This window comes from Silene latifolia, chromosome 8 (genome assembly GCF_048544455.1).
Source record: "Silene latifolia isolate original U9 population chromosome 8, ASM4854445v1, whole genome shotgun sequence".
Classification (NCBI taxonomy): domain Eukaryota; kingdom Viridiplantae; phylum Streptophyta; class Magnoliopsida; order Caryophyllales; family Caryophyllaceae; genus Silene; species Silene latifolia.
The window spans coordinates 71,166,476-71,187,773 of NC_133533.1; the positions used below are offsets into that span (position 1 = coordinate 71,166,476).

General features: G+C 38.7%; 1 protein-coding gene and 2 long non-coding RNA genes across 3 annotated transcripts; 1 reads left to right on the forward strand and 2 right to left on the reverse strand.

The window, feature by feature from the left end:
- Positions 1 to 987: 987 nt before the first annotated feature.
- On the forward strand, positions 988 to 2,559 carry LOC141596949 (uncharacterized). Its single transcript, XR_012522645.1, has 2 exons — positions 988 to 1,276; positions 2,141 to 2,559. It is a non-coding gene; the product is annotated as an uncharacterized LOC141596949 (long non-coding RNA).
- A 172-nt stretch (positions 2,560 to 2,731) lies between these two features.
- LOC141596951 (uncharacterized) lies at positions 2,732 to 3,668 on the reverse strand. Its single transcript, XR_012522646.1, has 2 exons — positions 3,297 to 3,668; positions 2,732 to 3,094 (listed from the first exon to the last, which is right to left on the reverse strand). It is a non-coding gene; the product is annotated as an uncharacterized LOC141596951 (long non-coding RNA).
- A 604-nt stretch (positions 3,669 to 4,272) lies between these two features.
- LOC141595345 (uncharacterized) lies at positions 4,273 to 7,668 on the reverse strand. The gene is made up of 3 exons (XM_074415309.1): positions 7,599 to 7,668; positions 5,229 to 5,232; positions 4,273 to 4,879 (listed from the first exon to the last, which is right to left on the reverse strand). The coding sequence occupies exons 1-3, from the start codon at positions 7,666 to 7,668 to the stop codon at positions 4,273 to 4,275; spliced, it is 681 nt and encodes a 226-aa protein (XP_074271410.1).
- Positions 7,669 to 21,298: the final 13,630 nt, after the last annotated feature.

Below are 21,298 nucleotides of genomic sequence, written 5' to 3' on the forward strand. Positions count from 1 at the left end.
GGGGTCCTTATCGCTTAACAATTGAGTCCTTGATGCTATATTCGTTAAACTTTAAGTCTTTGATGTATGGTTTACTCTTCAATTTAGTGTTAATTAAGGTGTTGTGAGATACTGTAACAAAATAACCGCAAAGTATTCAACTATCATAATAATTATGATAAAACATTATTTGTATTAATCTATAGTAAATTTTAACTTACAATAATCTTAACTATTGTCTCATCTTCTCAAAATAGAAAATGGTAGGTTTTAACTTATTGTTTTGTTAAGAAAAATGTACGGAGTATATAATAATTACTACTCAATTTATTCTCATCAAAACGATCACTCCATCATTCTTTTGTTTGCATTTAATTCAAATGAGGTTTAACTGGCCGTAGACTTTTTTGAGCAGAAAATTTGATAATAGGGTTTATTCTAAGTTAAAATATAAAATGGGTTATTATGAGAAAGTCGTCCATAGGTAGAGTTATTGTTATAAATTAATCACATATTGTCTATCATAAAGCTAAATTGTAAGCACTTAGATCAATTAGTAAAGGATTATTCTAACTTAACCGGATGAAGAGCTTTGTTGCTCTAGAGCTTCTACCCGACTCGAATCTAGACTAAACCGCTATAAGAATCTACAAATCTAATAATTTTTGTAAATGTGAAATTGGCTTACTTTAACACCCCTAAGTAATTGACGACTCTTAATTAGGTAATTAAATTCTTACTTATGCAACCTAATATTCAAATTGACATGAATTTCCTTACGGAACTTAATCACTTAAATTGAATACTCCCTTTGTCTCAATTATTTATTTATATTTTATATTCTTGTGAACGGTATTTTAAGTAAAAATAAACAAATAATTGGAGCGAAAATTTCTGTGTAATTTTAATCTCATGGTCAACCAAAGAAATCACTTAGATTATCATATCCTACCCGATCATCCGTACTCAAAATCCGACACTTGTGCACGACCCTATGCAAAAGTGTAATATTGAAGGTGGATGAAGTTAACCTCATATTAAAGATTGGGCTATCTACAAGGATTGAACGTGACAATCTTGATTTAGATCTCAAAGTTTGACTTTGAATGGCTGCTAAACAGTACAAGTTGCAATTGAATAAACTCACCAAGCTATTATATAAGCAGACTCTTAATACCATAATCATTCACTACAAATTACAAATTATTTAGCAATTTATAATTTTTACAATCGAAATCAAGAACCAAAGAAATGGCAAGTAACAAGATCAGCATTGCAGCTCTACTTCTAGTGTTTGGTAAGCTGATTTTTACTTGAAAGTTTATCTCAGTTAATAAGGCTAGAGCTTCGTTATGTTTGCTTTTGTTTACGAAGGAATTGAAGCAGAATAACTATAATGTGTCCCTTCGATCTACTTCTCATACGCAGCGAGAACCTAGCTTGTAGTAATGGGTACTAGGTAGTACTCGCTATCCTAAATTTTCAAAAAATGGTTAAGTTTATTGACTTTTGCTACCAAAAATCTTAAATATAAGACCTTTAACAAAAGTATAAAATAACATGAGAAAAATTTGTTACCCCAAATTTTTATTTCTAGGTCCGCTCGTGCTGAGTTATATAATCAGAGCGGTCACCGTTTGATACATACGAATTCACAAAGTAATTTCATTACTATCTTAATCTTCATGTTTGACTCTTTTAGATTTATAACACGAAACACTATCAATATAATTTTGCATTTACATGCCACTTTTTTTTTACAAACATGTGCTTTTTTGTTAAACATTTTCTGCTAAAAATGAAAATTAGTAAGTTTATCATTCTTACACTAGCTTATTTTTATTCAATATATTTACAATTGAAGTATTTAATTTAGATCTCATTAAGTCAAACATGAGCGTTGTTAATTTAAGAAATTGATCCCAACAGGGCGAAAAATTTCAGTGGAGGCGAACGGATAATGGTGTAAGATGAAGTCAAAAAAGTTAAAAATTGTAACTCAAAAGTCAGGGAGCACCCCTGCTATTTCCCCCTAACTCCACCACTTAACTTAAGAGTAATCTGAAAACGATCAACATGTTTGCAATATCGAGCATATCTAATTCCTTTTCGACACGAAAAGCACAAAGTTTAACTATACTAACTAAATTGAAATTGGCAGGAGTAGTTTTGATGCTTGGAGTTGGGAATATAAAAGAAGTTGAAGCTCAAAACTTTTGTCCTGAATTTTGTGAAAACAATTTAGCATACGTGACTTGTGTATCATCAGGAGCTAAGCAGTTGACTACTTTATGTACTAACTGTTGTAAGGCTGGTCCTGGTTGCACCCTCCACTTCAAGGACGGCACCACCAAAACATGTTAATTATTTTAATTAAGCCATTAATTAAATCATACTGATAAATAATGTCGGAGTTTTATGTAATAATGTTTCATATGATTGAACTGTATACGACGGGTAAGTTACACTCTGATGATGAAGTAGTAATGAATAAATGCAAGTGGTGTTGCTTCCTGTAAAGTTTTAGTTTTTCATACAGTATAAATCAAGTGTTGTTTCCTATAAAATTGTAATTTCAATAGTACCATCCGTTCCCCTTAAATATTTTCGCCCTTAAGCTCAAATTCTAGCTCCGTTATTGATAGGTGTATATATAGGTTATAGTCTTTTATCATTAAATGGTTACTTTCTATTAAAAAATGTTGATATTTTCTAATCTTAAGATAAGACTGTTTTAAAGAATACCTACACGTAAGTAAAAGACAGTTTTATTAAATCTGATACGGAAGTACAATTATAGCTAGGTTGCAGATCGTAAACCACTTAATACTCACATAATTTTGGCATGACTTCTATTATTTTTGTACAAGCCAATTGAAGGGGAATAATATTTTCACAAAGTAAGTATATAACAAGGTTTAACAAGGAACGGGGAAGCCGTTAGGATAGTAAATGGTGCAACCAGAAGGAGCCATGCAACAATTGCAAGGCGGATTGAGGTGTTGATCTCCAGATGTTGGGCATGTCATGTAACCATATCCATCGAAGCAAATTTGAGGACAAATTTTGGCATCCACCTTCGTCACCTTACCTCCTCCCAGCATTAATGCTATTACTGCACGTACACATATATAGGCACAACCAGTCACATGATATAGCGTTGCATAACGATAGCACATCACCGAGTGATACTTAGTTCTGTAATCCGTATATTATTACTTCGTGCTCCGTATTTATTTTCCAATTTTTTTGAACTTGGAGGATAATTTAAATTGCATCTAATTAAGAACGATATATAAAATGAAGAGGGAACTCACCGAACATCGCGAGGATGGCAGGAAGCTTGGTTTTGAGAGTATCCATTTCTGTTGAGTTGTCTTTGATCTATCTTAATTATGATAGAAGTATGTTGGAGGAGATTATGAGTATTTATTCACTATTAATCAACTGTATAATACAGCTTATTCAAAGTCAACTTTCATTTTCTGAATAACTTAATTTTAGTCCAACGATGCTTACCAATTGACAAGCAATATAAAGAAAACAAATTACAAAATCAAGACTTCTTAATGACTTAAGATCTCAGTAATTCAACTTTTTATGACAAAAAAAGTTAATAAACTTTACATCTATTTACTTCTTGTCTAAAGGTCACTAAATTTAAAGTTAGTGTATTACGAGGGCCATATCTTCACCAACGGCTCCTTCCTCCGTATATGGCAGTCATATCATCTTTGCCTTCCTTAGACGATCTTCTAGCTGTTATGTATATCCTCTCAATATTCCATTTATTATTTCCGTAAATACATAGCATCCCATAACTTATATATATAGTGTGTAAATCATTGTAATAAACACAATTCACATAACAGTTGCAGTAATAACAATCATATTCATACTCTGTACTTCTCAAATATTGAGAAATTGAGCAGACGAAAGAAGTCTTATTTCTTGTATATTGCAACGTGATATACATCAATACATATATACTACTTCGACAACCAAGAAACCCTAGACGACCTAATACAACATATGGTAACTCGATTATTTACTTACCTACCTAAGACAATAGAATATATTACATGATATTCCATACAATATTATTAATATCTTTACCATAATTCTATTTCTTGTACCTCCTCCTCCTCGATCACGTGCCCTTTCCCTTGATTTAACCTCCTCGTACCCATGCTTGTCATAGCAATCCTCTTCCTTGTGATAATACTTTCCACAGTAGGTACACCGAGGTGGCTTGTCTCCTTCATCACGAACTCCTTTTTCTCTTTCTGCCCCTTAAGCCTTGACTGCCATAGCCGCTTCATTACGTTCTTCCTTCACTTTGGTCAAGGAAGCATGTCGCTCTTCCCTCAAATTCAGAGCATATGCGCGAGTCAGTGTGGTGATGGGGTCTTCCATTAATAAATTGGACCGTATATTTCCGTATAAATTCGAGTCTAAGCCCATCAGAAATTGATGAACCTTTTCTTCTTCTCGTTCTTTCGCTATCATGGCAGCCGCGCCACAAGTACAGTCTTTGACCTTACTATAGTTGGCCAACTCGTCCCAAATCATCTTGAGACGTGTATAGTACTCGACCACAGAATCGCCTCCTTGCTTGCATTCATTCAATTCGCTCTTCAATTGATGAACCCTAGGAGCATTTACACTTGAATACCTATCCGACAATTCCTTCCAAATCTCTTCGATAGGTTGGGAAAAGGAAATACTCGCGTGTAACCTGGGGTCGATTACATTCCGAAGCCATGCTCTCAACATAGCATTGCACTGCCTCCACGCCACCGTCTCAATGCTGTCCTCGTCTCTATGATTCACCGGTTTTTGGACCTTTCCTTCAATGAAAGCTAATTTGTTCTTCGCATCGAGTCCGTTTTTAAGGCATCTGCCCACATATCATATTTGTTTCCATCGAATATGATTTGTGTGACATTGAGATTTGGGTTATCGGAGGGATGAAGATATAATGGTGATGTTATGGGAATAGTCTTTGGACCAGTGCCCTGTGTTGATTTGCCGTCATCCTTGCCCATGATGAAGCCGGCTGATTTGATTGAGTTTTATGTGTGGATCGATGTGAATGCTCTTGATACCATGAGAAATTGAGCAGACGAAAGAAGTCTTATTTCTTGTATATTGCAACGTGATATACATCAATACATATATACTACTTCGACAACCAAGAAACCCTAGACGACCTAATACAACATATGATAACTCGATTATTTACTTACCTACCTAAGACAATAGAATATATTACATGATATTCCATACAATATTATTAATATCTTTACCATAATTCTATTAAATATGGTATCGAACTAGGTCTCGTTTTTCTTTTTTTTTTCGTCTGTGCCGCCTCCAATAACTCTCACATCTCGTTTTTTTCTTTTCTCTTTTCTTTCACCATGCCCGATTCCGAGGTCATTCAAACCAGTGACACTTCCAAATCTTCGTCTTACACGATTGTTCACACCGAACAACCGGGTACCAGCATCACCCCAACTACCTTTAATGGAGCTAATTATGACGAGTGGTCTCGCTTGTTTCAACTCGCCCTTATGGCCAAAAGCAAACTTGGCTATATCAATGGTACAATTCCCAAACCATCCGAAACCTCTGCAAATTACGAGAATAGGCAAGCGACGAACGCTTTGGTCACGATGTGGATCTTGAACACAATTGAACCCGGGTTACGCTGGCAAATCACCCTTCGACCCGAGGCCAAACAGGTATGGGATGACATAAAGAAACGTTTTTGTCAAATTAATGAAGCTCGTATTTATCAGTTACAGGCGGAACTGCTCGCCTGCCATCAAGGACCTACTGAATCACTCATGGCGTATTGATGCGTTTCTTTTATATGATGTTTTACATCTCATTTTACACGCATTTAACAGCTCATTCATGTAGTTTATGCTACATTTCTCCCTATTTCCGTCTACTTCCGTATTTCTGTACATTATTGCAGAAATGTGAAAAATCCAGCGGAAATCGAGCTAAATCCGTCCCCGAGTATCCTGCATTGCATGTGACGTGAAGTATTCACCCGAGGAACGAACTTGGTGCGCAATTCAAGGCCCAAAAGACAAGTCCACGAGTTTAAAGAAGTCAAGTGGCAGCTCAAGCAGTCGATCGACCATTGCCATCGGTCGATCGACCAACCTGCGGGTTCCAGGAGCTACTGTTTACTGAAGACCAGTCGATCGACCAAATTGCTATTCCAGACGAGAATTAAAAGACCGTGAATCTTGAAGCCCAAAGCTATGTTAGGTTTAGGAAATAAAGCGACGTTAATTGCTATATAACGTACCCTAGAAACATCAGATTGATGATCAAGTTTTACGAGTTACATTAGGGTTTATCATTCAGTTCAAAAATACAATTCTTCATTGTTAGTTTAGTTCTTCAATAAAGTTTACTTTCTTGCAATCGGGTTCGGATCCTTTCTCTGCAATTTCTACTGGTATTCTTTCGCTTCATAATTTCAGTCTTATTATCATTCGTAATATAGAAATTGCTAGGTAGTTTCCCAAAGCCGATATTGTCGTTTTTGTTATTTATTTGTTTAATCGCTTTTATCATGAATTCCGTAAGCTTAATGATGAATCTTATTGTTGTTATCGTCCTTAGTATGAGTAGCTAAATCAATTGTGCTAGGATGTAGGTGAATTATGGCGGAGACGGCATAGTGTTAAATTGGACTAAATTCGCGTGTCAGTCGATCGACTGACATACTTGGTCGATCGACTGACCTCGTGAGGTTACCCTTCGTTTTATTTTATTTTAATGTTGTATTTAACGAATCGAATGCATGCGACCGGTTAGATGCTTAATTTATGACTGACCCATTAGATCGAAAGATAGGGACAGTTGTTGGACCGACAATTAAAATGACTAAACTGTGCTGAGATCGAAAGATAGGTATAGTTTAGACCGTTAGTCACTTTTCAGGACGAGAGTCAGTATTAGTGATATTAGGGACCTATAGCGAGATCGAAAGATGCTATTTGTCAAGAGTGGACCGAGAGGACCTCTTGTTTCCCGCCTCACTTGTGTTTGATTCAGACCAACTTAGTATGCTGCCGCCGAAGCTTTAATGAACCGACCATCCTAGTACCCCTTCTTTTATCTGTTTTATCCGTTTATTTAGTTTATTGTCTTTTATTACTCTTAGCTATAGACCAAATCAACTCAACCCCCACATTCGTTACCTTAGACTAGAATTGGACAACTATTAATTACATTCGCCTCCTTGTGGTTCGACCCTGTTACCACTAGCCTAGGTTAGTCTTAATAGAAAATTATAAATCTTATTTTTGGTACTCACAACGACGGGTATCAAATTTTGGCGCCGTTGCCGGGAAGGCAATTGTTCTAATTTTTGGTTGTCTTTATTTTAGTTCATTTTTTTCGCCTCAAGGGAAGACCGAGTACCTTGAGGCGGTTCTTATCTTCTCCTTTAGTGTTGTTTATTTGCAGATTTCAGGAGAGTCCACTCATGTTCCATTCTTGGGAGCAAAGAGGTGGAGATTTGTGGGAGATGTGGCGCGAGGGGCATGTACATTATGTGCGAGCGAGATATGAACCAAGTCTATGCTTACTGGCATTATAAACAAGATCATTATGCGCCACCACATCCGTGCTATCAGCAAGGCTTCCAAGAGCCTTCATATTCCTTTGCACCGCCTCAGCAAGACCCTCTTCCTTCTGAAGAGAGTGCGGAATTGAAGTCCATGGTGGAGATGTTTAAACTCCAAATGCAAGAAGTCGCTGAACAGAGAGAAGCTTCTTTCAAAAGACTTGAGCTTCTCTTGGCTCAAGTAGCCGCCGAGCAAAATGATGATATGTATGACTCAGAGGATGAGGATTTGGAGGAAGATGAAGCGACAATTGAAGACTTCAATGCTGTGCCACAAGAAGAATTCGATCAAGCAAATTTGTGTGGTCGAACGAATGACATTGCAGAAGGAAGAGCGGTCGATCGAATGGAACCAGTGGTCGATCGACCAGTTATGCCGGAGGAGGAAACTACTCGATCGATTCGCTGTTCGATTGACCTCTGCAACCTTGGGAATTGTTAAATCGTCACCAACGCCTATTCCGGATGACGATGAGAAGGTAAATGAAGACCAATCCTATCCGATTAGAGGTCTTGGCAAGTTCAAAGACCCCGGAGGTGAGTTGGGTGTTCCTAGTTTGAAGTCTGGCACTGCCCAGATATATGATCCAGGAGGAGGTCCTGATAAGGATATGCCGTCTAAGAAGAAGTTGTGCGCTGAGGTGAAAGATTGGGATCCGGATGCTGCGAGACGTTGTTGTTCTTCCGTTGCCATGTTGTGGAGGCCGAGAGTAGATTTGACAGTTGCTGAAGCCACTGCGTTCAGTCAGAAGCCTAGTAGTGGGCCAGTGATTTGTGCTTTTTGATGATTGAAAAGTGGGTCGAGCTGGGACCGTCTAATCTAGCGCTACCGGGAGGCAACCCGAAGTTTGAAACATTTAGCTTAATTTGGTTTTGGAACTTTTAGCTTTATTTGTTTTTGTGTGCTCTAATAATTAGCTACACTTTAGACTTTACATTTGGGTTTTGCGCAAATTTTGGGCGCGTTATCATGTGCTTTTGCAGGTATATAGACCATATTAGCTCAAGTTATTGAGCTATTTCGAAGAAATCAGAAGTTACAGCAGCTTTTCCAGTCGATCGACTGGTCTGTCTGGTCGATCGATCTGGCGAGCAGTTCAGGAGCTTATTTCGACATCTGGTCGATCAATGGGTGATGTAGTCGATCGACCGTTGGCGTCATTTGCTTACCTGTTTCGATCATTCCCCTGCTATGTTTGATCGATTTGCGGAGTCAAGGGAGTATCCCTTTCACTTTATTCTCCGCTTAATTTCTGATTTCTTCCGTTCATCATTTTTGCACATAATTTTACCGTCCCAATTTTGTTTTTTCGTTTTACGCGCGGTAACTTTTGTTTGTCTTTTCAAGCACTTATGGTAACATCTGCGGCTCATTGAAACCTCTAGCTCGTATTTGGTTTGGGGAGGTTTCCTTTTGCTGCGCTTAAAGTCTTGTGAGTTCCCAAGTTCCACTTCATGTCATATTTACTTATTTTCTCGCAAATTCCCGTTTCTCTTTTATTTCATTACTTGATTTTGCACAATGGGGACATTGTGTGATTTGGTTTGGGGAGGGGTTTAGCGTCGCATTTGCATAAGTTTTATTGCATTTCTGTTTCACGTTTAATTTTGTTTTGCATTGTTTATTTCATTTCTCTCATATATACAGAAAAATTCAAAAAAAAAATTGAAAAATTTCAAAAATTCAAACAAAATGCACGTTTATTTTAGCATATAGGTTGAGTCGGAACGGTAGTATTTCAATGATGACATTGCATTTGCAGCTGTTTTATGCCTAAGCCTTACTAATTAACATGTTATTAGTAGAATCATATATGCATATCTACGAGTTTTCGTTAACTATTTGCTGGACTTAAGACTTGACTTTGAAAATTGGCAAGCTACATCATATTTCTGAGATTTAGAGCCTATAACTGGTGACATCTATGACCGGTTTATTTAGAAATGTGAGTAGTACTCCTTATGAGGCATGTCACATAAATGTGCATAAATATGAACTTGATCTTCTTAATACCTGTACGCATTCGGTCTGTGGTTAGTTGACACATGTGGTAGAGGTTTCCCCTTATTCGTTTTGCCCATGAACTCCACACTGCCAAAAATATCCTTTTTGTCCTAATTACTACATCCTACATCTAGCCTGCCTTTGTCAAGCTAGTAGCCTGTGTTCTTGGGGTTGTTACTCATTTTTGGTGGCATATGCTCATGTTTGAGATAATTTTGGGAAGATGAAAAGAAGGAAAGAAAGAAATAGAAAAGAAAAAAAAAAGAGTTCTGTACTGTTTAAGCAGTCGATCGACTGCCTCTTTTGGTCGATCGACTGAGGTTCGAGAAAAAGAAAAATCAATTCGCATAATTCAAATCCTTTATCTTTTGGCGATTTTTGCTCCCATGTATTATTCATATTTTATGGGGAGTTAGTTGATTACTTTTATCTCTGGAAATTGTGAGATTTGTGCTTGTTATAGCACCGTTTCATTTGTTTATGAGCACGAAGTTGGATGTTGCCATTTGGTTCCGTTTTGGTACTAGCTTGATCACCTGTACCTCCACTTTACCATAAATGTTTTGCCTCTTCTTACCCATACCTCACATATCCACATTCATACCTCGGCATATGTCATGGTCTCTTGTTGGTTGGAATGCGTATGTACGGTTGTAGAGATTGCTTTCATATTAGACTGCAGGCATGTTCTTATAGGTCGTAGTTAGGTGAGCGTCATTACATTTACTTCTTTTCATCTTTACACATATTCACCTTGTGCTTATTTGAGTAGTTTGAGCGACCCCGTGAGAGTCCAATTTGATAAGTCCCTGCAGTTGACGGTTCAGTAGTTTTAACGGCTCCATAACTCGTTTGCATGATTCATTTGCTAATTGATTGTTGGTCGTGCATTAAATTGGTTTAGGCTTTACATGTTGCATTTCGCTCTGAGATTGAACTCGTTCCATTAGGTCATTAGATCGAGTCTAGTTCTTGATTGGGGACAAGCAAGGGTTTGGTTTGGGGAAGTTTGATGCGTGTCTTTTATATGATGTTTTACATCTCATTTTACACGCATTTCAGAGCTCATTCATGTAGTTTATGCTACATTTCTCTCTATTTCCGTCTACTTCCGTATTTTTGTACATTATTGCAGAAATGTGAAGAATCCAGCGGAAATCGAGCTAAATCCGTCCCCGAGTATCCTGCATTGCATGTGACGTGAAGTATTCACCCGAGGAACGAACTTGGTGCGCAATTCAAGGCCCAAAAGACAAGTCCACGAGTTTAAAGAAGTCAAGTGGCAGCTCAAGCAGTCGATCGACCATTGCCATCGGTCGATCGACCAACCTGCGGGTTCCAGGAGCTACTGTTTACTGAAGACCAGTCGATCGACCAAATTGCTATTCCAGACGAGAATTAAAAGACCGTGAATCTTGAAGCCCAAAGCTATGTTAGGTTTAGGAAATAAAGCGACGTTAATTGCTATATAACGTACCCTAGAAACATCAGATTGATGATCAAGTTTTACGAGTTACATTAGGGTTTATCATTCAGTTCAAAAATACAATTCTTCATTGTTAGTTTAGTTCTTCAATAAAGTTTACTTTCTTGCAATCGGGTTCGGATCCTTTCTCTGCAATTCTACTGGTATTCTTTCGCTTCATAATTTCAGTCTTATTATCATTCGTAATATAGAAATTGCTAGGTAGTTTCCCAAAGCCGATATTGTCGTTTTTGTTATTTATTTGTTTAATCGCTTTTATCATGAATTCCGTAAGCTTAATGATGAATCTTATTGTTGTTATCGTCCTTAGTATGAGTAGCTAAATCAATTGTGCTAGGATGTAGGTGAATTATGGCGGAGACGGCATAGTGTTAAATTGGACTGAATTCGCGTGTCAGTCGATCGACTGACATACTTGGTCGATCGACTGACCTCGTGAGGTTACCCTTCGTTTTAATTGATTTTAATGTTGTATTTAACGAATCGAATGCATGCGACCGGTTAGATGCTTAATTTATGACTGACCCATTAGATTGAAAGATAGGGACAGTTGTTGGACCGACAATTAAAATGACTAAACTGTGCTGAGATCGAAAGATAGGTATAGTTTAGACCGTTAGTCACTTTTCAGGACGAGAGTCAGTATTAGTGATATTAGGGACCTATAGCGAGATCGAAAGATGCTATTTGTCAAGAGTGGACCGAGAGGACCTCTTGTTTCCCGCCTCACTTGTGTTTGATTCAGACCGACTTAGTATGCTGCCGCCGAAGCTTTAATGAACCGACCATCCTAGTACCCCTTCTTTTATCTATTTTATCCGTTTATTTAGTTTATTGTCTTTTATTACTCTTAGCTATAGACTAAATCAACTCAACCCCCACATTCGTTACCTTAGACTAGAATTGGACAACTATTAATTACATTCGCCTCCTTGTGGTTCGGCCCTGTTACCACTAGCCTAGGTTAGTCTTAATAGGAAATTATAAATCTTATTTTTGGTACTCACAACGACGGGTATCACGTATTACGGTCGAATGACTACTGTCTGGGACGCTATTCTGGAGTATGATGCTCTTCCCTCGTGTTCATGTCACCCTTGTGCGTGTGACTGGCTCACCATCATCACTTCATGCCGTGAGAAGAAAAAGGTGCGTAACTTTCTAATGGGGCTTGATGAGCGGTTTGCTAGTACCCGCTTCCAAATTATCGGTATTAAACTTCTTCCGCTTTAGATCTTGTTTATAATTGACTATTACAAGATGAAGGGGTACAAAATTTATCGTCTCATATAACTGAACCCGCACCCGAGCCAATGGCTTTTGCAGCCCGAGTCCACAATGGACCGGTGACCTTTGTAATGATAATCCTACCCCTGTTCCTTCTAAATATTTTTGCCCTGCTTGTAAAAAGTCGGGACACAGCTTGAAATTTTGTTTTAAGGTCACTGGTAATTTTTCCGAGTGGTGGGGAGACCGTCCTCATGACCGCTTTTATCCCCTCCCCCCCCCCCCAATGAGACCGGTTGGAGCAAGGCCATACTTACTCCGGATGTATGTGGTCAGGATAATTACGAGCACAATAAGAAACACGGCTCTGCCTCGGCTCCGAACGCACACATGGTCTCTGCCTCGACCAACACCAATGTCGCGCCTGCATCGTCCTCTTCCTCCAGGTTGTCTTCTTTTGACAGGTTAGATCTTAATGATTTAACTCCTCAAAAATTGGAGGAACTCTCAAGCATGTTACAGGCTCGAAAAACTAACCCAACCATTGATCGTCTTAATGGTAATTCTTCTTCTATTTCTTGGATAATTGATACAGGTACTTCGCACCACATGTCGGGATGTTTATCTCATTTTACGAACATTCATTCTATTACTCCCCTCTCCGTCGGTCTTCCAAATGGAGATATTACCCTTGCCACTCAAAGTGGCGACATACATTTATCGTCTCGCTTAATCTTACGCAATGTCTTATACGCTGCAAATCTTCATTGCAACTTAATTTTTGTTTCTAGTTTACTGATTGATTCTTCTCTGACTATACAATTTTCTCAAAAAATTTGTCTCATTTAGGACCGTATCTCAAGACAGTGATTAGAGCGGGTGAACAAAGCGAGGGGTTATATTATCTTAAAAGTGTACGACGAGGGGAGCCTCACGTTTTCACTGTCGGGGCACCTGATTTGGCCGAGTTATGGCATAGGAGGTTGGGGCAACCATCCTCTTCTATTTGTCGTTTCCTTCCGTCTTTAAATTCCGGTTTTAAATCTTCTTTTCATAGTAAACATTGCGAAATTTGTCTTCGCGCCAAACAAACTCGAGCACCTTTTTCTTTAAGTTCAAATAAAGCAGACGGTATTTTTGATTTAATTCATTGCGACCTATGAGGACCGTATTCGGAGAATGCATCTTACGGGTCTCAATTTTTTTTTAACCCTCATCGATGATTTCTCTCATTCTATATGGGTTTATTTACTTAGTCGTAAGAGTGATACCCGCCAAACTCTCTTGAATTTCTTTGCCATGGTCGAACGCCAATTTAATAAGAAAATTAAAATTATACGAAGTGATAATGGCAAAGAATTCACTTCCTTTATCGATTTTTTTTAACAGAAATGTGGTTTATTTCAAACATCAAATATTGATACTCCACAACAAAACGGTCGAGTCGAACGAAAACACCGTCATATTTTGAATGTCGCTCAAGCCCTTTTATTTCAAGCCTCTTTACCTATTCGTTTTTGGGGGGAATGTATATTGGTTGTTGTCTATCTCATTAGTCGCACCCCAAACTCTATTCATAATGGCACAACACCTTACGAGGTACTATTTAACAAACCACCTCCCATGGATCATATTTGTACATTCGAATGTTTATGTTATGTAAAAAATATCAATCGTTCTCGTGACAAATTTGCTTCCCGTAGTAGGAAGTGCATTTTCTTGGGATACCCATTTGGCAAAAAGGGGTGGCGGGTCTATGACTTAGACACGGGAACACATTTTTCATCTCGTGATGTTGTTTTTATCGAACACGAGTTCCCATACCATGCCCTCCAAGTACACGACGCTGAACTCAACCACCCCACATTTCTTGATGACACAATACAATTTATTGACAACGTCTTCATACCCACCTTGACCACGACTTCTACCACCATCGACCCTCCACCTAAAGACTCTCCTACCACCACGTCACAACCCAACACAATTTGTAACACCCCGTAATTTCGGACCGTTAATATATTGCGGAAGTAATTTATTAATCAAGTAAAATTTGATATTAATGTATTTGAAGTAATAATAATTCAAAAAAATATAATTTTATTATATTTTGAAGAAAAGTATTTATTTTGATAGTTTCGAAATGTTTAAAAATAGTTTAAACCGTGTAAAAACTTTTTATTTCGAAATAAGGGCATATCGGGGAAAAATGACGACTCTTTTGAAAATTGGGCAAACGATTATGGAAATGGGTCATATGAATACTCAATTTTCTTGTAATCTCGTGTTTAAGAACTTTGATCTTGTCGGAATTTGCAATTGACAAGCGGTTCTAATTATCGTCGTAACGAGCCAACCCCGACTCATGAAATCCCGCCTAAAACCCGCTCCCTTCCTCTCCCTTTCCCGCGGCACCCTCCCCCTTCCTTTCCTTTTCATTTTTTTTTCTTTTCCATTCATGTTCCTTGAACCTTCTAGCAACAAAACACCATTTCTATTCAACCTAAGCTTTTCTAAGCTAAATTTCACCATAACTCACTCGTTTCTAGTCCGATTTTCACAAAATTTATATTTTCGGAATCCTCTCTTCAAGATCTACATCCTAGTATGTTTTAATTTCAGTTTTCTTGATGTTGATTTAAGACGAATTTGGGCATATTTCGATTTTTGTGCTTATTGTTGTGTTTTTATTGTTTATTTAGGTGAAGATTTGGAAGACGAGTTTGAGGACTCGTATATTGTTGAAGATAGTGGTTAGTTGGTAGATTAGGGTTTGGGTTCAAGGTGCTAGTTGCTCATTTTGTTGCTAAAGGTAACATATTTCGAGTTACTCGACGGTTTAATGTCACAATCTTGTTTTCTTGTATGATTTTGTGATTGTTGTGTGGGTAGTTTATTTCACATGATAATATGGGTTAAATTCTTGTCTAATTCATGTCTTTTGTTAGTTTAAGTTCTCATATTAGTATGGAAATGAATTGGGTACGATTAATTGATGCTTCAGACGATGTTAAACTGAACAAAAATGGAGAAATGGAGGGTTGGGGGTGGCGGCCAGCAGGCCCGTGCAGGCCCACGGCAGGCCCATGGCTGGCCCGGGTCAGCCCGTTGCTTGTTTCGCGGTTTTTCATGCATTATTTGTCATTTCGGGTTTATTAATTTTATAATTAGTATAAGTAACAAATGGGTAATCTTTTGAAATGAATCATATTAGTAGTAAAAATTATGTTGATGGTAAAAATTATGTTTATTTTGGTAGTTGACACATGTTAGAATAGGTTATAAAATGAAATTGTAATGAATAAGCTCAAAATGAATTTTATAGCAATAATTGTAATGTTTGGATGATTATGCCGAAAACTAAGCCTTGGTCCCTTTGACTGAATCGATGTCAGTCAATTGTGTGATTGGTCAGCCGCAATTTAACCCGTACCTGTCGCAAGACTGGGGTTGCGGGTAAAAATTCGGTTGGATGAAATTTTATATGAATTGGATAATCGGCCTTTTTCTTGTTTTAGGCCATTTATTAAGTTTTATTCACATGTGTTGTTGGTTGAATTTAATAGTTTCTTATATTGTAGAAACGACCCTAGATTCCCTGAAACCTTTAATATTGTTAATATTGCTAGAAATGGTATTGGTATTAAATACTTTTTGCAGGTTGTTGTGTTTGTCATAGATAGGTCTTTATAGTCTTTGACGAGTATATGTTCACTGCTTAATAGCCTTTGTGTTCCTGACTTGGTGGGATTATATCCAAGTTGGGGCATGACCTCGTTACTTATTTTGATAGTAAGTGGTCAGCTTAAGTACTAGCCAACCCTTTGGTGGACTCCTTAGGGTACTCACTTTGTTTTAGAAAAATTGTGGGTCTTGGGTGCGGTGGTGTGTATCCGCATGTCTAGGTCTCTTGTGATTTTAGGCTAGGGTTGTGTTGTGTCTTGGCCATGTTTTGATAGAACCTTCCGAGCCAAGATACCGGTTCGATTACCTTCCCTACCTCGTGGTATAGACTCGAGTTCTGAGAGTGACTATTGACCGTACTAAGAACTTATGCCTGTCTTTGATATATTGCCCTTTCTTGTATGGTAATTTTATGAATTGTAATAGGTGAGATGTAAGCCGGTTACAATTGATAAAGTTTGGATTACTGTTTGTTATATGTTTCACATGATAGCTTAAATTGGTCAGTTTAGTGTTCATATGTTAGAATACTTGATAATTGAATTTTTTATCATGTTGTTTACATGTTACATTAAATATGACATTTCGTGGCTGGGAGGACTCGAAGTTACTCCCCACTGAATTGTGGCTTTCGTGTTTGTATAAAATGCGATTGACGGGTTGAAGATGATTAAAATGGGGTACACAGACGAGCTAGTGAGCAAAAGAACCTTGGACTTAGTTTGACTATTTTTGTAGTAAATCTTTAGACTTTTGGTTATGTTTATATTTTGAAGGGACATATGTCTCCCTCTTTTACTTTGGTTTGTATCTCTATATTTTCTTGCCTTTAGCATAGTTATGTAAATTAGTTTGTTAGTATTTGCAGGTTTTGGCACCCTCCTCTTGGAAATGTTTGTGAATGGTTTAGAAAAGTTTTAAAAATTACAGGTTTTGTCTAGTTGAACCAATTACAAACATATCCTGTCGATTTTTCGTAGAATTTACGTGTTTATTTAACGCTATATATAAGGGTGTCACGGTTGGTATCGAGCTTGTTGCTCCCGACGCACGTTTGTGCACCCCACTTAAAATCACTTGACCTTTAAATAATAAACTTGAGAGATGGGTAGGATGGGTAGATTTAGGATTTTATGTGGTAGTCTGTTTGTGATTGCTAATTGATAGGTACTAATTAAATTTTCTCTTTTGTAAGATGGCTCCGCCAAGAAGAGTTGATGATGCTATTTTATTAGTTCTTACTCAAATTCTCCAAAACCAACAAAATCAGCAGAATCAACAAGCTCCTCCTCCTCCCCCGCCTCCTGAGGGTACTCCAGGCAACTATACTTGGGTGGCTAACCAATTAACCCGCATCAACACTCCCACTTATGGTGGAGAGATTGATCCAGTTGCTCTTACGGGGTGGTTTCGGGAGTTGGAGAAAAGCTTTACGTTGTATGATGTTAAGAAGGAACATAAGGTGAAGCTGGCATCTCACTTCCTAGTACGAGAAGCAGATCGATGGTGGTCCATGACTGGGCCTACCGTTTCATCTGAACCGGGATTTGACTGGGAACGTTTCAAGGAATTAGTGGAGGCCCGATTCTATCCGCAAGAACTTAAACAGCAGAAGTTGAAGGGATTCATGGAATTAAAGCAAGGAAGCCTTCTTGTTCAGACCTTCACTGATAAATTCAACGAGTTGGCTCATTATGCAACTAGATTGGTGAAGGATGACAACGAAAAAGCCTTCTTTTATCTTGAAAAGCTCTCTTCTAAAATCAAAAGCATAGTCCGTCGGGATTCCACCAGCTTTGTTTCAATTTACCATGATGCTTTGTGGGCTGAGAATTCATTGAAAGACATTGAAAATGAAGCTCGTGCAACCAGTTCTAATCTTGGCAAGAGGCCTTTATATCCATCTTCTAGGCCCTATACTCCTTCACCCAGGTTCATCTCTACTCCCTCTGACCCAAACAAGAGGAGATTTGTTTCTACTGTGCAAGTTAACCGGGGTGGTCAATCTTCAGCTCTTAACAACAATAAAGGTGCTAAAGACCGAGTGTGCTATAATCGCAAGAAACCAAAGACATCTGGTAAATGCTTCGTTGATCCTATCATATGCTTTTCTTGCAACAAACCGGGCCACAAGGCTAATGTTTGCCCGGAGAAGAAGGTGACGGCTCCTACTACTCCTGCCGCTTGGTGAGGCCGAAGGGCCGGATTTTTGTCATGAGCCGAGCAGAAGCTGAGGCACACCCTGATATCATTACTGGTACATTTTCTATTTTTGATGCTCCTTGTTTGGTACTATTTGATATGGGTGCCTCTTTATCTTTTATTTCAATAAAACTCTTCGATAAATTATCACTTGAATCATCACATGGAGAAAGCACATCTATATCCTTACCCTCTGGGGATGTCTTTTCCTGTTCTAAAATCTATCCAGAAGTCCCTATTTCTATTGCGGGATCTATATTTCCAGCAAATCTTTTCCAATTTCCGCTTGAAGAATTTGATGTCATTTTGGGCATGGATTGGTTACATACTTATCATGCTCGATTTGAATGTCGGGACCAGAAAATAATTCTTACAAGCCCTTCAGGTCACCGTGTGTCTTATCAAATGGTTAAAAGACAAACCGGTACTAAATTAATTTCTGCTATGAAGTTTGTCAATGCGATGAAAAAGGGTCATCAAGCCTTCTTGTGTATGGTGACTCCTTCTGATTCTTCCTCTCTGCCTCCTAAAGAGAACATTCTGTAGTATGTGAATTTCCGATGTTTTTCCGATGAGCTACCGGGAATTCCTCCCGAAAGGAAGTTGAATTTACTATTGATCTCATTCCTGGTACCGGCCCTATTGCTAAAGCTCCTTATAGGCTGGCACCGTCTGAAATGAAAGAGCTGAAGGCTCAGCTGGATGATTTGATTGCCAAAGGTTTTATCCGACCTAGCTCTTCACCTTGGGGTGCTCCTGTTCTCTTTGTAAGGAAGAAGGATGGATCTATGCGATTATGCATAGATTATCGTGAACTTAACCGGGTTACTATCAAGAATAAATATCCTCCTCCTAGAATTGATGATCTTTTCGACCAACTCCCAGGTGCTTCCACTTTTTCTAAAATTGATCTTCGTTCGGGCTATCATCAAATTCCATCCAGAAAGCGACATTCCTAAAACCGCCTTGACGAGATATGGTCATTTCGAGTTTACGGTGATGCCATTCGGTTTGACCAATGCTCCAGCAGTATTCATGGATCAGATGAACCGTACTTTCAGAGAACACCTTGACAAATGCGTTGTAGTGTTCATTGATGACATCCTGATCTATTCTAAATCTGAAGAAGAACATGTCCAACACCTTCGTGCTATTTTGGAGATTCTGCGCCGTGAAAAATGGTATGCTAAATTCTCTAAATGTGAATTCTGGTTACCTAAAGTGACCTTCCTTGGGCACGTCATTTCAAAAGAGGGCGTTATGGTAGATCCTGCCAAAATTGAAGCCGTTGTTGATTGGAAAAGTCGGACCAATGTTTCTGAAATCCGTAGTTTCCTTGGCTTGGCGGGTTACTATCGGCGATTTGTGAAGGATTTTTCAAAGATTGCTAGGCCGATGACTGAAGAAAGAGTCTAAGTTTGTGTGGTCTGAGGAGTGTGAAAGTGCCTTCCAGGAATTGAAAAAGAGGTTGACTACCGCTCCGGTGTTGACCTTACCTGAAGAAGGAGTGGACTTTGATGTTTACTGTGATGCTTCTAAGCATGGTATAGGTTGTGTCTTGATGCAAAAAGGGAAAGTCATTGCGTATGCCTCTCGACTTGACTTAGAGTTCATGAAGTTAACTACCCGACTCATGATCTTGAATTAGCTGCGGTGGTGCATGCTTTAAAGATTTGGAGACACTACCTCATTGGAGTCCATTGCAACATCTACACCGACCACAAAAGCCTGAAATATCTCTTTACCCAAAAAGAGTTGAACATGAGACAAAGAAGATGGTTAGAATTGGTGAATGACTATGATGCCGATCTAATTTATCACGAAGGAAAAGCTAATGTGGTGGTGATGCTCTTAGCGAGAAAATCTGTCATTCTTTGAATTCTTTTCAGGAATTACCTCCTGAACTTGCTTTAGAACTTCAAAAATTAGGAGTAAGCCTTGTAAAAAGGTGCTCTCATCATCTTGATGCCATGTCAGCCGAACCTGACTTCTACCGTGAGATCCGTGCTTGCCTTCCCGATGATCCTACTTTCAAATCCATTCGAGCTAAAATTCAACTTGGGCAAGCTAAGGATTGTAAGATTGATGATGATGGGTATCTTCGTTATCATGGTAGAATCTATGTTCCGAGTGCAGCCGATTTGAGAAAAAGAATTCTTGATGAAGCACACCTCTCTCCTTACTCCGTTCATCCGGGAGGTACCAAAATGTACAAAGATTTGAGATTGCAATTCTGGTGGCCTAGGATGAAGATTGAAGTTATGGAGTATGTCAGTAAATGCCTCACCTGCCAGAAAGTAAAGGTAGAGCATCAAAAGCCCGGGGGTTTGCTTCAACCCTTGGATGTTCCTCTTTGGAAATGGGAGTCTATTTCCATGGATTTTGTGATGGCTTTACCCAGAACTTCCACTAGGAAGAATCTTTGTTTGGGTGGTTGTGGACCGATTGACTAAGTGTGCTCGGTTTATTCCTATCAAAAGAGACTGGAGATTAGAAGTTCTAGCTGGTGCCTATGTGAATGAAGTAGTGCGCTATCATGGGGTTCCTAAAGATATAGTTTCGGATCGAGACCCTCGATTTTGTTCTCGTTTCGGACTGCATTACGGGAGAGGCCTTGGGTAGTAAACTATTGATGAGCATTGCTTTTCACGCCGCCACTGATGGTCAAACCGAGAGAACAATTCAAACTTTAGAGGATCTTCTTCGTGCATGTGCTTTAGATTTCCAAACTTCTTGGGAGAAATGTTTACCCTCGGTTGAGTTCTCTTACAACAACGGCTATCAAGCCTCCATTAAAATGGCACCATATGAAGCTCTGTACGGTAGAAAATGCCGTACTCAAGTCTGTTGGGATCAAACCCAAAATGTTCCAATGTTAGGACCTGATTTGGTGACCGAGTCCATTGAACAAGTTAAGATCATTCGGGAGCGGATGAAAGCCGCTCAGGACCGTCAAAAATCATATGCTGATGTCCGTCGTCGACCACTTTCTTTTGAGGTTGATGATCAAGTATTCCTTAAAGTGTCACCTATGAAAGGGGTGAAACGGTTTGGCGTA